Here is an 18685-nt window from a genome sequence, read left to right as displayed (position 1 = left end):
CAGTTCTTTTGGTTTTTATTTCAACCTGCAGATTTAGCCATCGCCCATGTGCTCACTGGTCAACATTGGTATCCAGTCAATTTTAAATTCATATTCTAAAATATGTATGCTTCAGGGCCTCACTAATCCCTAACCCCCAATCTCCTCCAACCCATCCATCCTCACAAGGGGATTCAGTGTTTTCCAGTCAGTCTCTTACATTGCATATTTCACTCACCTGGTCATTGAAGGCCAGTACTTCAGCCAACGCCATTCTAAACTATAGAATTATCTCTGTAAATCTGTGTAGTACACCACTTTCTTCCACTAATGGCCATCTTTGGCAACACATTCAGTTCTCCATATTTATTATCTCTTTCTTTGGTTTAGTATTTTTTTTCTTAAAATTATGCTCCTGTGGAAAATCTTGATGTTTTGCTACATTAATGGCACCTTACAAATGTAAGTTTTTGACAGTTTCCACAATAAATGCTTTACAACTTAAATCTCATTTCCTTGCATAAATTGAAAAAAAGGCCCATGTTCACTTTATATAATTCATTGGAAAGCCCATGATCACAAAAAATTAAAACTACAGTGCAAAAAGAAACAATGGACACCCTTCAATATCAACACCTTTCATTTGCACTTTTTCAAACACATTCATCAGGTTTCCATATTTCTTCAATCACATTTTGTCCATTCACTTTACCAATATAATCTTGACTGTTACATGGTTTCTACCTCGCTGAAAGTGAACACCACGATCGCACAAGTGAAGAGATAAATCCAGCCCCCTCTTAAATATCATATACTTTACCTTCTACCTGTAACCACTCGTTCCTAACTCCTTCAACCACGAGAACAATCGGCTTCTATTTGGCAGCAAGCTATTGGACATGCTGGAATCTGTACTGAAAACAAATAATGCTCTCTCTGATGAAGACTTGAAATGTTAGCTTGCTTTCTCTTCATGGATGCTGCCTGACCCGCTGTGACGTCCAACATTTTTTGTATTCAGTACGGCTTCTATTTATCCTTGTCCCATTTTCAGATACATTATTTCAAACGGTTCAGGTATACGCAATTATTTTAACTAATAAAAGTTTCACTTTGATTTTCCGTTAGAGAACGACTCTAATTTATTGCTTGTCAAAAGCTCTATTTTCTCACTCCTAAATGAAAACTTTAAACATAGACATTGGTCTGTACGGCTTTGGCGGTGCACGCCGGGAGTTGCTGTCTCCAAGGATCAAGCCTTCGCTCCAGCCCCTTTGGAATTGCTCCGGAGCCGGTCAGCGTGGATAGTATGGTACTACAACTCCCACAAAACATCGCGCCTCCCGCACCCTCCAGTGCTCGACGGGTGGTCTTTGTATTGGGAGGACAGCGCCCATGGAGGTACGAGTCCACCTGGGAAAGGTGTTGGCGACGATAGGACTGCAAATCCCAGAGTGCAACAGTGTGGGCGGGGTTAGTACGCGAGCTGGAGGAAGGCATTACTGGCTCGCGCAGCCTTTACAGTTTGAGTTGAACGGCTGCTGCGCGAGGCAGACGGTAGGAGCGCGAGTGGCTGGCTGGGGCTCGCAAACTGTCGCCGGCGGAGGGCGGGTGTGGGTGTCAAACAGACAGACAGATAGACACACCGATTTGGGGGCTCTGGTTAGACAGACGCACGCAGATACCCAGCCCGGGGCTCCGGTCAGTTAGACTCTTCACACCGAACCCGGAGCTCCGATCAGAGACACTTTACATCGGCCCCACTGATATACACCGCACACAGCGATCCCGGGGCTCCGGTCAGAGAGAGACACCGAGCCCGGGGCTCCGGTCAGACAGACAGACAGACACCGAGCCCGGCGCTCCGGTCAGGCAGACAGACACCGAGCCCGGCGCTCCGGTCAGGCAGACAGACACCGAGTCCGGGGCTCCGGTCAGGCAGACAGACACCGAGCCCGGGGCTCCGCGGATCTCCGGGCTTTACGAAGGTCATTTCATTCATTACAGAGTTGAGGTCTAGGAGGGCGGCGAGGGAGACCAGGATCCAGAAGGAACGGAACTACTCACGGCCCCACTAAGTGATACGGAGATCGGGGGCACCCCGGCTCGGGGAGCGGGGCGAGATCGGGGGCACCCCGGCTCGGGCCGTGGGGGTAAGTCGTGGTGGGGGTGGTGTATCCCGGCTAGGGGGGCGGAGGGTGGGAGAGACTGGGGGCAGCTCGGATCGAGAGCGATCGGGGTCAGTCCGGCTTGGGGAGCGGGGTTAAGTCAGGATAAGTGTCTGCCCAGAAGCTTTTATTTTAACTGTTGATGGATTCACTCCCCCGAGTGGTTTTCGTGTTTATACACAGGCTGCAAATGGACTGCCCTTATCCTAAGCTCAGGATTTCAGTCTACTGGGCTGAACACAACTAGGAGGAGAAGATGGAGGGGAAGCATTTGGTCCGGGGTGCTGCAGTTAGTTGCTGGGGTTTACCAGTCGTGTGAACCCGGAACGTAATACTTGGCGAGCGAGTGGGGACGATATCAGCCCGACACCATTTAGACCTCGTTTCTTCCCCAAGAACCTTTGTTGCGCTGGATTTACGATGTGGGGAGCTCCAAGAGATCTTGGACAGCTGCCGTAAATTTGTAGATTAAATAATTTGGATGGATGTACGGTGAAGATAATGGCAACAAGGAGAATGAGAATATTGGTCGGTTTTGGATCTATGAAAAAATAAGATTAAATTAAAAGGGCGAGCGACGAGGGAATAAACGTATAATGGATGGATATTGTATCACTCGGTACTATGCGAACAATATATAACAAATAATAAGAATACTTGTTAGATATGTCACTGACCAACAAAAGGATAACAAAAATGGAAGAAAATGGCTCAAATTTCGCTGCAGGTGTTTGACTGCGCGGAGTAGTAACGATACATTGTCTTCCGCTGAAAAGACTACAACAATTCTTCGACTGTTTTTAGCTTAGGCTTTTTTTTATATATTTGTTAACTGTTCTGCATATGCAGTAAAGCATTAATAACATCGCAGACAAAGGACATCATCACTGCATACAAAAATGTCTCAGAGTTTATTACAAGGAAAGAGATTTTTCTGTAGGGAGTGGGTTTTCCATAAACTCCATCATTGTCTTCAAGAAAAGAACAGTGGTAAACTGTTCGGGATCTCCAATCCTAGCGGAAATGCTGGTGTCCCTGGGAAAAATGCTGGAGGCATCGGAGGTATCCTGATCGTTGGGGGTCCCGGCAGCGGCAAGACAGCACTGTGCACAGAGTTGGTTTGGCCCACATGCCCGCAGTTGATTCAGCGGGGGTTGCATCGCCAGGCACTCGCCTATCACTTCTGTAAGGCTCAGGATGCAGACACACTGTGTGTCAGCAACTTCATCCGAAGCATCGTCTCCCAGATTCGCAATAGCAATTTGGTCCATGGATATGAAGAGAAACTGCGAGAACCAGCCGTTCACAGCGTGCTGCAGGCAGGCGAATGTGAGAGAAATCCTGGAGAAGCCTTTAAAAGGTACCATGTAGTTTAATAAAAAGAACAGTATCCTGTTGAATATTTTGCTTTTTTTAAACAAACTTATAGCATTTCGTGGTCACTGTGCATGGGGAATTAATTTAATCCTGAGTAATAATTATTTACGTACTCAACGGTTATTACATAATGGATCAGAAAAACTAATTTCTAATTATTAAATATTGTCGTGATTCAAAGAGGACAATATAAAAGCAAAAAAAAACTCAACAGATAAATGTGTTTTTGATTCTTGTTTTCAGTATCAGATTGGTATATATATACATGACACTAGCAGGTGGCCATTCAGGCCCTTGCTTCAGCTTTTCTCGATTTGTACCTCAAGCCTCATCATTTAACCACTTTTGGCCAATATCCCATATGTGACAATTGTGCATTGACAAGCAAGTGCTCTGCCATCAATATTCAGATTTAAGTTAATTTCAGCAATCCTAAAATGTATTGTCAGTGCTCCACTAACAAGATAAAATGATGTTTTGTGAGGAGTTTGTGTTACTTCTAATTATGTTGCAGCCAGTGGTATCAGACAATTTTTTTAAGGTCGCATCATGCTGAATGCCAAAATTTAATTTGGAGGACTTTGCATCTAAATGTGCCAAATTTTAGCCATTGTAAAGATGAAAACTGCTTCATGAGGAGTCAAAAGCTGAAATGTAACTCACCTATAAGACAATGAATTTGAGTTGAATAGCTTGTTATAGAGTCATACAGCATAGACACGGACCCTTTAGCCCACCATGTCTATCCTGACCAATAAATGCCAAACTACTCTGGTCCCATTTATTTGGTCTTAGCCTACTATGGCCTGGTATTTCATGTATTCATACAGATGCTTGTTAAATGTTGCGAGAGTACCTGCCCCCATTCCGTTTTAGGTAGCATGTTCCATACATCTATCACCCTCTGGGTGAAAAAGATTTTTCTCTGATCTCCTCTAAACCACTTGCTCCTCACTTTAAACTTACGCCCTCTGATCTTATCCATGTCTGCCGGGGGAAGAGCTTCTCGATATACTGTCTATGCCTCTCATTATTTTGTATACCTCAATCAGACACCCCCTTACTTGCTCTGCACCAAGGAAAACAAACCCAGCCTGTCCAGTCTCTCCTTGTAACTAAGATTTTTCATCTTGGTGAATCCCAATTGTACCCTCTCCAGTGCAATCGTGTCCTTTTGAAACTGTGGTGACTAGAATTGCACACAATGCTCCATCTGTGGCCTAATGAATGTTTTATGAAATTGGTGACAAGACTTCCTTGCTCCTATATGCCATGTTCTGGCTAATGGAATGCTTGCATTCATATGCCTTCTTCACCACTACCTATATTGACATCTTTAGGGACCTATGGACTTGTATACCAAGGGACCCTTTATTCCTCAGTACTCTGTCCAAACTTTACCATTCATTGTGTATATTCTTCCCTTATTAGACCTCGCACTTACTGGGATTAAGTTCCATCTGCCATTTGCTGATCCCAGTTTACCGGCTGATCAATATCAGACTGTCGCTTGACACCAGTCTCTTCACCATCAATAACGCTCCTAAGGTTTGTGTCAAAAGCAAGCTTACTAATTAAACCTTCTACATTCACACCCAAATCATTAATATACATAACAGCAAGGGTCCCAGCACTGATCCCTGCGTTACACCACTGGTTACAAGCTTCCAATTGCAAAACCAACGCTCCCCTGTCACCCTTTGCCTCCTATTTATAAGTCAAGCTTTGATCCAGTTTGCCAACTTGCCTCGGATCCCATAAGCTCTTACCTTTTGGACCACCCTTCCATGTGGGATCTTGTCAAGGCCTAGCTGAAGTCCATGTAAACCACATCAACTGCAGTTCCCTCATATATTTAGTCACATTTTCAATAAATTCAATTAAGTCACTGAGACTTGATCTCTGTCTAACAAATCCATGCTAACTTTTCCTGCCTTTCCAAGTATTGATTAATCCTGTCCTTCAGATTTTTTTCCTATAATTTCATTGCCATTGACATTAGACTAACTGGTCTGATTACATGGCATATTCCTGCTGCCCTGTTGAACAAAAGAACCACATATGCTATCCTCCAGTCATCTGGCACGTCACCTATGGCCAACGAAGTATTAAATATATCTGCCAGGGCCCCAGCAATCTTCTCCCTTGCCTACCATAGGATCTATCTCATCAAGCCTTGGGAATTTATGCACCTGTATGTCTGCTCCAACATCTAATACCTCCTCCTTATTAATCTTAATGTATTCTGGAACCTCACCATTCCAACTGATACCTGAGGCTATAGTGTCTTTCACTTCTGTGAATACAGATGAGCAGACGGGCGGCATTGTGGCTCACTGGTTAGCACTGCTGCCTTGTGGTGCCAGGGACCTGATTCAATTCCAGCCTCGGGTGACTGTCTGTGTGGAGTTTGCACGTTCTCCTCGTGTCTCCAATGGTTTCCTCTGGGTGATCTGGTTTCCTCCCACAGTCCAAAGATGTGCAGGATAGGTGGATTACCCATGGGAAATGCAGGGTTACAGGGACAGGGTAGGAGGTATGCCTGGGTAGATTGCTTTTCGGAGGGGTGGTGTGGACTCAGTTGGCCGAAAGACCTGCTTCCATGCTTTGGATTCTATGATTCTAAGTGTTAATTTAAGACCTCACCCATGTTCCCTGGCTCTATTCACAACTTGCCTCTGTGCTCTTGAATAAGTCCCACTCTTTACGTGGTAATCCTCTTGCTGAATATATTTATACAATGCTGATTTATATCTGATATAATAATTCTAAAATCAGTAGAAGGGATAACTTTTAATCTCTTTTTGCCTTTTGTTCTTCCATTTCTACTATTTTTGATATCTATGAAGAGGAGCACAGTAAATGAACTCATTTTCTTGTAACTTCATGTTAACTTGTCAGAAATCTAATGAAACAGAAATGTATCTTCCTGGTGGCATGAAATTTTACTGTTCTTTTGTTCTTGTGGAAGAAAGGTCAGTTTTGTGTAGCAATGCTCATCAGCAGTTGGTCCTTCAGAAAGAAATAGCATCAGTTCATTGACCTTTACAAGCCATTGTGCTTTATTGGCTTTCCCAGTGAAATTACTGATATTGATCAGTTGAAGGAAACACTTTCACTGTTTTCCTCCAACCTTCCCAGCAAACATATGATATGGTTTTAAATTGAACTTTGAGCCATGTATGTGAAATGACTGGAATATTGGAATGAAGGGCAAGTAGAATCCAAGACTTGGACTTCGGTGATCAAATACCTCCACCTGTTCACTCTAAATAATTTGCACACAATTTTTTTCCCCTCAGTTTCTTTGTTATTTTTATTTCTGCACTTTAGATGATTATGAAACAATTATGATTTATTTTAATGCATAGGCGTACTTTGTGCAGCAAATTATTGTAGATATTGATATTTAGTCTGATTTGGAGCTATAGGACTAAAGAAACAAAATCGTACATGTCCTTGATGTAATAATTTAGCTGGTAGCATTGAATCATAATTAACATTAAATGTGCTCTGACAACTTGAGAAGGATGATCTCTGCATTAACAAAACCATGATTAGACAGTGTATGTTCTACGTGCAGAAATCGGGAGAGTATTACATTATGAATTGAGTCCTAGAAAAGACTACAGTTGCTATTTCTTGGAAGAGTTCATGATCTTTCCACTATGTTACCCTTCCATCAAACATATAACAAAAAAAAAGCTTTTCCAGGTTGCCGCTGTTTAGAATTTTTTTCACAAAATATTTTTTGTGCATTGCTAAATTTAACACTTGGAGTCAGATATACCATGCCATAAGCTGTTTCTCATCTTGCATGAAAGCTGAACATTTGTATGTAACTGTCGGAAGGTGCAAGAAATTAGCGTTTCAGACTATTTCAATTCAGTTAGTTATCGACTCCCATTACATGCATCAACTGCAGAAGAAATGTCATTGTTAGAATTTATTTTATAGAGGGTTCATTAAAGTTTACAAGCTTCTTTGGATAATATTACCCTGTAACCTATAAAAATACTGTTAGATACTTTTAGGGTCTTGGATAATTCCGTATATTTTGGAAATGTATGTTGACAGTTGGTGGGGCTAATAAGCTGCACATTTCCCCAGCTAGTTTTCTGAAAAGGCTGATGTAGTGGTGCTCTGGTTAAATGTCTTGTTAAAAAGGAAAGGCTTGTTAAAACATTCTTGGTTTGAAATAGAAATTTTTAGCAGCATACCAGTATACTGCGGTGACCATTATAGGCCATACAAGTGCAAGGGTACTGAAAGCCGTTTAAAAAAAATCTATTGGCAATAATAAGATATAGCTCTTGCCAACGGCATTTGTCATCTGGTCTGCTAATTTTGAGTTTGGCTGTAGGCAGTGCAAACCAGCAATGCAGTTTCCATATTGCTGATCTGCAGATTTTTGCTTCAATGTCGCAGAAGGTTGTTGTCAGATAAATAAGTCATAAATGCAGCATACAATTATTTATTGCTGAAAAATGACACATCTTGTTGAGGCTTTTCATCTTGAATTCATCAGGAAGAGTGCCAAAATTGCAATTTATGCTAAAGGAGAAAAGGTGCTGATTCGTTCTTGTGATTGTTTTGAAATTGGCATTGTTGCATTTCTCGTTATGAATCCAAGATGAAAAGCTTCAACAACACCTCTCTTTTTTTTCCAGCAAAATTCAACTTCTGTACTACCAAGGGACTGTTGATTTTAGTTACTAGCCTGCTGAAAATTGGTTGCTCTGTGAATTTAGATTTAAATGTGAGAATATAGTATCGACAGGAAACTATTTTGTTTGAGAAATGGAATCAAAGTGCTGAAAAAAATTCAGGTCTGCAGCATGTGTGGGGAGAGAAAGAGTGTCTTGAGTCTAAAATACTGCCAGACCTCGAATTTTTCCAGCGCTTTGTTTTTATTTCGGATTTCCAGCATCTGCAATATTTAGCTTTTATTATCTGTTAAGGGATCTTAATCTAAAATATCATCAAGGATTCTGCATCGAGTAAATTTAGAGAGTATGCTGTCAAAATATGCACTTTTTAATCACTGCAAACAGTTAGACTGTTTGCTAGTGTCCCTCTCTCTTTGTCTGTCTGTCTGTCTGTCTGTCTGTTGCATTTCCCTTTACTATGTCCTGGATCTTTCCTTATTAGCCTTTTAGCCGCAATGTTGCGACCTTTTCCGTGAAAACCAATTGTTCAGTCATGGCGAACTGTTGATTTTATGTCAAGTGAAGTCATTTTGTGCCATACTAGTTAAATACACTGCTAGTTTCCCTTCTCTGAATTATTATTAATACCATAAAATAGTACAGCAAACTTTGCATTAACAGCACCTTATCAACCAGCTCTATTGTTAACCTGGCAAAAATATACATATCAAATACTCGATCTACGGCAAGGTCTGAGTATTTATTCTGTAAATAAAGTATATAATGATTTGCATACCCCCTGCATTATGTTTCTGTTACTTACCGTGTGTATTTACATTGATTTTAAGAGGTGTGTTAATGTGTTTAACCTAGATGTTTTTGAGAAATTTTTCATGGTGTGGAGGTATTAATATTAGTATTTTCAGATGAAGTATTAAACAAATTCTACTTGCATGTCTGAGTGCATATAAAGGATCTCATAACACCATTCTAGAAAATAACCCAATCACTGTAGATTGGTGAAATCTGTTTATCTCAATGGCAAGTACTGTCTTAGAGCGTGGATTTCCTTACTTTTCTAAGATTTAGTTTCCAAATCACACCTGCCTTTACTCTTGTAACTACTTAAGGCAAATTAAATGTCACCAGACTTCAGAAAGACCCTTTGAAGGACTGTTATCCTAAAATTAGTGACTTTTTTTACTGTAGGTACAGAATTGGCTCAAAGTTTATTTTTCGGTTGAGGAACAATTACAATGGTGGATGTTCTAGAGACCAGAACTGGAGTATTGTAGATCTGGGTGGTGTTCCAAAAATAAGATGCATCAAAGCCTTGAGGACTTGGAAAAAATAATTTGAGAATTTTAAAAGTGATCCGTTGCTGAAATAGGAACCAATGTAGGTCAACAAATATATGATCGATGGGTAGGCTGGATTTAGTGTGAATTAGACCCTTGTACTTTGAATATTTTGATGAACTCAGCTTCATAGTGTGGAAGCTGGTTTGCTGGCTTGGAAAGCGTTGGAATTGGTAGAAGTAATGTCTATTGCAGCTGATGTAAATTACTTCTTCCTACACTACATGATGTACTTACTAGTAAATTGCCTAACAAAAGAAAATGAGCAAGTTGCAAGCTCTTTATTCAAAATTCAAATAAAATAGGGGATATAAATCTACTATGTAAATTATATTGACTTTTGAACTTTAAGTTAATGTATTAGAATTGAGTTTTATTGTTTTGGTAAATTGTCGAACAAGAAAAATAACGATAAGTATATGAAGCAGAGTGCAAATGTCATTGTATCAACTACAGTGGATAATTCGCATTTTCTAATTGGTACTGTAATATTTCTACTTCACTGGTTCACTGAACTGTTTTCATTCTCTTAATAAAGCCTTTTCACTGTTTACCTCTTTGCATATCATCAAAGACCTTTTTGTCATTTTTTTTTAATTTTAAAAGAAAAATTCCAACAAAAGGAAGCCAGTGTTGACAAGTGTCTGCTGTAAGTAAGGCACTTCAGCATTTGCTGCAATTGAAACTTCCTTCTGGTTATCAAGATTGTAAAATACGTATCAGCTTCATAGAGAGGCTGTGTCTGGTCTGATTTGGAAACTCATTGAGGCAACAGTGTTTAACATGTCCTTTGGTGCTATGTTAAATGCTGCTTAATTGAAGTGCAATGTGATCGCTCACCTTCTGTCTACCACAAAAATAGTAAGAATTCAGAACAAAACATAACTTCATGTACAATCACTCAATATGAGACAACACCTATCCAACATTAGAAATTTGAAACGTCCATGTCTTGACATGTTTAAAACAAAATAATAACGTAGGGTTCTAGATGATTTGTGTTTGAAATTAAATGGTATCTTGATTTCTACTTGGTTTGAAGAGGTGCTGTTTTATGCAAAGAAGGAAGAGCAGCTGTGCGCCTTTGGTCATGACACCTACAAGAAATGTGATATGTTTGAGTTATTATATCTGAGTACTAGATAAAGCAAGTTTTTCCAGTTTTTACCATGTTTAGGTAAAGGACTTTTCCTTTTTAACAGTTATGGTTTCATTTATTTCTACATTTAACAGGGTAAAACCACTGTCGTGATGGCTTTCTAGAAAGTCATTGAATTCTGTGGTGTATTTACCCTTTGTTATCTTGTGCATGACAATTGTTGAAGGAAATTTTTATATATTGTAATCAGTTATTTTAATATATTAATACTTTTTCTACCATGAAATGTGTTGTGTGCAGACTTGTCTGCTAATGTTACCAGTTCAGTTATGGCAAGAATCAGCTGTTTGGCATTGATAGCTGTGCATCTCTTGAGGTTTATATTTTACATTATGAGAAGTGAATGCATAAGTCTTATAGACCGTCTAGCACAGATGATTCTGTTGAGTGTACACTTCATATTCCAGTTTATTAAATAAAAACTATAGTATGGATTAGTTAAAAAATGTCATTTAAAAGAAAATATAATGTGATTTGAATGTTAGTGTTTCCAGTCCTGACATGTGAACAATCATTAGGTTACTAACTCTTTAACCAAACGAAAGCACTGGGCATAGACTTTCCCGAGAACTGATTTTTGAAGCAAAGCAACGTTGCAATAAATATGTTGTGATTAATGGCTTGTGATGTATATATTTTAATATCATTTATTTTTCGGTTTGGATTTTCAACCAGTGACGTGGGTTTTGGTTTGTGTGTGAAGAGATGTAATGATTAACTTGCCAGAATTTCTGGAGCCATGTTTTATTTTTGAAGAAAGGAGTAAGAAATATGTCCTGTAGTATAAAGGGAATTTGTAGTCATTTTGAGAGATTTTACAACCACACAGAATAAACAGGTGAAATGCATTCGGCTTTCGGTTGGAATGATCCAGATTTTCTTTTTGCTTAGGGAAAACAGCAATAATCGGAAAAGCAGTTTGGTTTCAGTTTATGAAAGTTCTGTTAGAATTTGTGTGTAAAATAGTTTCTCCTGAAGAAAAGAGAGTTTAGAACAGTTAAGAAATAGGTTACCCTGGTGCAAGTAATTTAGTTTGAAAATTCCACACCAGAAGTGCTTCATTAGAACCTGAAGGTTTTATTCAAAGCTGAGAAAGTATGAACTCAGTTGTGTGAATTCTTAAGAAGCTATAAAAGTTTCAAGACCAGAAATTGAAAGTAACAGTTAAATCAAACCATATATAATTGCAAAGGAATTCTCATTGCTGTTTGAGTACTGTAAGTGAGATTTTATTTTACTACATATTTCAGTCTTCAAAATTCTGTTATTTGTAAGTAGCTTGGTTTATTCTGTTTTATCTTCATTTCCTTTGCATGATAAGCTTCTGTTTTGTTTTGAAAAACCAAATTGCAGCAATTCTGTTTTATGCTTATGTTTTAGTGAAAGACTACCTTGTTAAATAAGAACAAAATCTATCAAGCCAGATTTCAGATGAGGAACTGACTTATCCAGTAATAAGATCAAATTGAACCATATCAATGTTTTCTTCTTTGAATTTAAGAACATGCTAGGTTCAGGTGCATCAGTCCTGCTCTCTAATATGCTGTTAAATAATTTCATTTGCTACTTCTGTCCCCACCTTTCGAATCTCTTCAAACTTCTTCCTTTCAACTATGCATTTAGTTATCTTTTCTCAGATTTTTACCTGACATCTATTTCTCCCGTGAAATGACGAGGTGGCCCAAGTTTCCCAAATTTTATGGTCAACCAGCACTTAATCTGAGTAATTTTAAGTATTATGAACAGTGTTTGTAGACTATTGTAGCCAAAACAGCGCGGTAACTTTTTATAGGTAATCTGGAATTTGAGCTTAGAAACATGGAAAAAGAGAGCAAGAGTAGGCCATTTGGCTCATTTGAGCCTGCTCGGCCATTCAGTGTGATCATGGTTGATCCTCAGTTTCGTTGCCATACTTCAGATTTTCTCCATGTGCCTTGCAGCTTTTGTGTATAGAAATCTACTTTTTTCTGAAATATATTCAGCAACCTGACCTTTACTGAATCCCACAGGGTCGCCACCTTCTGAGTGAAGAAATTTCACCTCATCTCAGTCCTAAATGTTCCACCTTGTATACTGAGACAGTGACCCCTTGTTCTAGAACTCCAACCTCCCTGTCTAGGGAAGCATCATTTCTGTCCAGTCCTGTCAGAATTGTGTATGTTTCAATGAGATCCCCTATTACTCTTCTAAACTCCAGTGAATGCAGGCCTAGTTTACCCAATCTGTTCTCAGTTGATGCACCTGCCATCCCAGAAGTAAGCCTGAAGAACCTTTACTGAACTCCCTTTACGGCAAGTATAACTTTTCCTGGGCAAGGAGACCGAATATTCCAGATATGGTCTTACAAAGACTCTGTACAGTAGCAGCAAGGCATCATTGATCCTGTCCTCAAATTCTTTTGCAATTCGTTCCTCGCTGCTCACTGCAGCTACATGCTTGCTTTCAGTGACAGGTGTATAAGACATTTTCCAATCTATCGGATTAAGCAATACTCTTCCATTTTGTTTTTCCATCCAAAATGGGTAACTACATTTATTCAGTTTATAGTGCATCTGCCAAATATTTGTCCACTGACTCTCCATGTCTAAATCGCCTTGAAATCTTTTTATATCATCCTTCCAACTCTGTTGTTCCTGGTTTTATATCATCAGAAAATTTAGAAATAAAACATGTAATTCCCTCATTCAAATTATTGATGCAGTGATTATCTGGGACCCACGCAGATCCCTCCACCATACACCATCTTCCACTCCAAAAAAAATTACTACTGCTCTTTTTATTGTGAAATTTGTCAATGTTGCTGGCCAGAAAGGCTTAAGTGTAGTAGTGCAAGGAGCACAAAAAATAGTATGTAGCTGCAGAAAGCAGTTAGGAAATCCCATAGCATGTTAGCCTCTGTTGCAAGATGATTGATGTACAAGAACAAAGAAGCTGTGGTAAAATCGTATAGGCCTTTGATACGACCTCACTCCAATGCAGTTTTGGTTTCCATGTTGAAAGAAGGCAATAGTTGCTTGAAAGCGGTAAGTGAAGATTCAATATATTGATCTCTGGGATGAGAGTGTTGTCTTACGACAAGAGGCTGACGAAATTGGCTTTATATTTTCTGGCGTTTAGAAAAATTAGAGGTGATTGTCTCATTGAAGCATTCAAGACTATGGAGAGATTGATAGAGTAGATACTGATAGAGGAAGCAATGGCATAGTGGTATTATCACTGGACTGTTAATCCAGAGACCCTGATAATATTCTGGGGACCCAGGTTCAAATCCCGCCATGGTAGATGATGGAATTTGAGTTCAATAAATGTCTGGAATGAAGACTCTAATGATGACCATGAATCCATTGTCGATTGTTGGAAACACCCATCTGGCTCACTAATGCCCTTTAGGGAAGGAAACTGCCATCCTTACCTGGTTTGGCCTACATGTGACTCCAGACCACAGCAATGTGGTTGACTCTTAACTATCCTCTGGGCAATTAGGGATGGTCAATAAATGCTGCCTCACCAGTGACGCCCTTATCCCATGAATGAATAAAGAAAAAAAATGTTGTTTTCTGTTTGCTGGTGAAACTGGAACAGAGGCACACTGTTTCAATCATTTAGGACTAAGGTGAGAAATTTCTTCACTGAAGGAGTTATGAATCTTTTGGAATTCTCCCCAGAGGATTGTGGATGTACCATTATAAAATAAATTTCAGGCTGAGATGGACAAATTTTGTGGTTTGTCAGGGAATTAACTGATGTGGGAAGTAGCTGGGAAAATGAAGCTGAAGCCCAACATTAGACGTAGTCATATTGAATGGTGGGTTAGGCTTAATAGACCATATGGTCGTCTTCTGAACGTATTTCATATTCTTGGAAAATAACACTGTTGTTGGCAGTGCATCACCACCCACCGATCCAAAAGCCCAAGCTACATAATTTTTTAAGTGAAGCAGGTACCAGGAAATAATATATTTTATATATTTATTAACGGATTGCGTGTGCGTCTCTGGCTCGGCCAGCATTGCTAATACCCAATTTCCCTAAAGAGGGTGTTGGTGAGCTGCCTTCTTGAGCTGCTGCAGTCCTTAGGGTGTATGGGGACACCCACGTGCTATTAGGAAGATAATTCCAGAATTAAGACCCAGTCATGGTGAAGGAACAGTGGCATTGTTACAAATCAGGATGGTATGTGCTTTAAAGGGGAACTTCCAGTTGGCAGTGGTGTTGCTGTGCACCTGCTGCCCCTGTCCTTCTTGGTGGTAGAGATCACTGATCAATAAGGTGCTGTCAAGATGGCCTTGGTGTGTTTTTTGCAGATGGTGCACATTGTTACCAGTATGCATTGGTGCTGAAGAGTGAATGTTGAAACTGATGGATGGGGTGCCAGTCAGTCAGGCTGTTTGCCCTGGATGATGTACGTCTTCATGAGTGTTGTTCAAATTGCAGTCATCCAGCAAGCGCATTGTTTTCCATCACACTACTGATATGTGCCTTGTAGATGGTGGACAGATGCTGGAAAGACGGAATGAGACTTACTCACTATAAAATTCCTATTTCAGTTTCTGGGCAAGGTAACGCCCCAGGATTGATAGTCAGTGATTATAATGTCATTGAATGTCAAGGAGCATTGGGCATGTTCTCTTTTTGGAGGTGGTCGTTGCCTCACATTTGTCCAGTGTAAATGTTACTTGACATTTATCAGCCCAAGCCTGGATTTTTTTTCAAGTTTATCTGCATATGGACGCAGAGTGCTTCATCATTTCAGGTGTAGCAAATGGTGCTAAACCTTGCATAATCATCAGTGAACAACCGACTTTTGACCTTTTATTGAAGGGAAAGTCATTGACTCAGCTGAAAATAGTTGGGCATGCACACTAGCTTGAGGAACTCCTACGATGATAGTCTGGGACTGAGATCATTGACCTCAAACACACACTTTTGTGCTAGATAGGATTCTAACCAGCAGAAAGTTTGCATATATTAAATCAATTGAAGTAAATAACTCTTGTTTTAACTGGTTCTACCATTCAAGCTAGCAGGAGCTCTCTCTTCAGTTAGTTTACAGCTACAGCTTTGTCCAATCCTACAAGAAGAGGCACTGCTGGATCTGGTTCTTGGGAACAAATTGGGCCAAGTCGAACAAATGCCAGTATAGAACTATTTAGGCACACCATGATTATTGCATTTTAAGGTTTAGGTTAATGGTAGGGAAGGACAAAAGGTCATCCAGAGCAAGAATGATTAACTGGGTGAGAACTGAATTTAATTGAGCAAGAGTAGAGCTTGGTTAGAAATACTGGCACCAAAGGTAGGAAATGCTTGCCTAGAAGAAAACGCAATCAGGCGAAGAGTTATAAATTTATAGCAGGAATTATTGAATGTGCTATCAGTACCTCAAGTTGGTACAGTTGGCACTGGGACCATATAAGATGTACTAAAGCATTTTGAAAGACGTGACAATGGAATTTGTAGGGGCACTACCAATAATCTTACAGCCTTCCCTAGACTTGGGTGATGCTAGAGGAGTTGAATTACAAAGTAGCACCCTTGTTCAAAAAGGTTACAAGGATAAGCCCAATAATTGCAGACCAGTCAGTTTAACTTTAGTAGAGGGAAACATTGTCAAATAATTATTTAGGTTGGAATTAATAGCACACGGAAAAATCTGGGTTAATTAGCATGAGTCAGCATATTTTTTTAAAGGCAAGGTGTGTTTAATTGTATGGAATTCTTTGAAGAGGTAAGAGTTTATGAAGATAATGCTGGGTAGATGATGGCCTACCGGTATTATCACTAGACTATTAATCTGGAGACCCAGGTAATGTTCTGAGGACCTGGGTTTGAATCCCACTGTGGCAGATGGAATTTGAATTCAATATTAAGCTGGAAATAAGAGCTAAATGATGATCATGAAATCATTGCCAATTGTCAGGAAAAACCCATCACTCGTGTCCTTTAGGGGAAGAAATCTGCTATCCTTATCTGGTCTGGCCTACATGTGACTCCAGACCCGCAGCAATGTGGTTGATTCTTAACTGGCCTCTGGGCAATTAGGGATAGGCGATAAATGCTGGTCCAGCCTGTGATGCCCATGTCCCATGAATGAATTTAAAAGTAAATGATGTAGTGTACATGGACTTTTAAAAGGCATTAGATACATTGCCACACAACAGACTTGAGAAACGTATATAGCTCCTGGAGCAAAAGGAACAGAAGCAACACTGGTACAAAATTGGTTAAATATTGGGAACAAATAGTAATGGATACTTTTCAAGCTGAAGAAAGATATGTTATGAAATTTCCCAGGAGCAGGTATTGGTTTTCCTGATGCGTATTAATGATCTAGATCTTGGTGTGCAGGAGACACTTTCAAAATTTGTGGATTTGATACAAAACTTGGAAGCATTGTAAAAGGACAAAAGAAAACTATATAAGTGTATTGATAAGTTGGCAGAATGGGCAGAGGTTCAATGAACATGGAGAAACACTTGGAAATAAAGGGAACTGCAGTATGCCAAAGCGTGTGCAGGAGAAGAGAGACCTCTATGTTTTATGTGTACAAGTCATTAAAGTGCAGGATAGTGAGAGCAAGCAGTTAGTAAAGTATATAGTATCATTGTTTTGGTATTCCATGTCTTTAGTAATAAATCCTAAGAGGTTACACTAAACTACTCAAATACATTAGTTAGACCTCAGTTGGTACATTGTGTACAGTTCCTACACTTTGGGAAGGATGTAAACACATTGGAGAGAATGCAGAAGAGATTTATGAGGAATGAGAATCCTCATTATGAAGATAGTTTGAAGAAGTTGAGATTTTGAGAAATTTTTCTTGGAGAGGTGATGGCTTAGAGGAGAAGCAATCAAAATTTTCATCATGAAGGGGCTGGACAGAACCGAGAATGAGGCGGCACAAATATGAGGTAATTTGCAAAATAAGAAACATGATGTGAATAAGAACTTTGTCACAATGAGTAGTTACGAGTCTGGAACTGGTTTGAAGTGTGTTGGGGGCAGGTTCAATGGAGGCATTCCAGAGGATACCGGATATTGATTACAATAGAAACAATATGCAAGTTTTTGGTGGAAAAAAAAATTTAGGAGAATCACTCTGAGTTAGAATTCAGAGAATCGGTACAGATGTAATGGCCCAAAAGGCCTCTTTCTGTACTGTAACAATGCTGTGATTCTGTATTACTTCTGAAAATTACAAACTTATAGTAATTGCTACTCAGAATGGTCAAGATTTTGGAGTAAAGCTCTATCTCTGTTCCCTCTGATGTGTTCAGTATTGAGGTGGATCTTTATATTAATTATGCAGTCTGGTGATAAATAGCCTAGTGCTTTTGATGTTAGCGTGTGGATTCATGACTGCAATTTTACCTGAGATGTGTTTCAGTTTTATCTGTAATATTCAGCAAGGGTAGAAGAAGGTTGAAGTTACTAAAATGGAAGGAAGTTTAGCAGTAGGATCCAAGGCCAAATTTGTTCACTATCTAGCTACAGGACAGTATTGGCTAACATCTGATCTATCTACCTGTCTTTTTGACTGAAAAGTAGTGTGTGGTAGCAGTTGGAGCCTGAAGGAAAGGGAGGAAGGTTGCATTGCTAAAAGATTTTCTGAAATATTAATTTTTGCCATATCAAAGAAGACAAATAAAAAGTGTTTGTCTTATTTAGCTATAAAAGGCACTGGTGACACCATATTTTAAAAACTGTGTGCAGTTTTGCCTTTCTTATTTAAGGAAGCATGTAAATGAGTTGATAGCAATTCAGCTAGGTTTACTAGATTAATACCTGGAAGAGTGGGTTGTCCAATGAAAATCGGTTGGTCAGACTAGGTGCTTCCACTGGAGTTAGAAGAATGAGAAGTGACTTGATTTGATGTGTATAAGATTCTTAAAGACATGGAAAGAGTGTTTCCTCTTGTGGATGATTCCCAAACCAGGAGGTGCTGTTTTTAAGTTACTGGTTGTCCTTTTAGGACAGAGATGAGGGGAAGTTTTT

At 39.5% G+C, this 18685-nt stretch overlaps 1 protein-coding gene across 1 annotated transcript in view; it reads left to right on the top strand.

Annotated features, from left to right (window-relative positions):
• The first annotated feature begins 1517 nt into the window (after window positions 1-1517).
• ankrd50 (ankyrin repeat domain 50) overlaps window positions 1518-18685 on the top strand; it is a 58716-nt gene continuing 41548 nt past the window's right edge. The window contains exons 1-2 of the mRNA XM_020526520.2: window positions 1518-1536; window positions 2331-3507. Of these exons, the coding sequence (XP_020382109.2) occupies window positions 3047-3507 (461 nt within the window). The 5' untranslated portion in view covers window positions 1518-1536; window positions 2331-3046. The remainder of the gene's footprint in view (window positions 1537-2330; window positions 3508-18685) is intronic.

The sequence above is a fragment of the Rhincodon typus genome, chromosome 1 (assembly GCF_021869965.1).
Source record: "Rhincodon typus isolate 14 chromosome 1, sRhiTyp1.1, whole genome shotgun sequence".
Lineage (NCBI taxonomy): Eukaryota > Metazoa > Chordata > Chondrichthyes > Orectolobiformes > Rhincodontidae > Rhincodon > Rhincodon typus.
The sequence above is the reverse complement of the archived record's forward strand: the minus strand, read 5'-3'. Positions and strand labels throughout refer to the sequence as shown.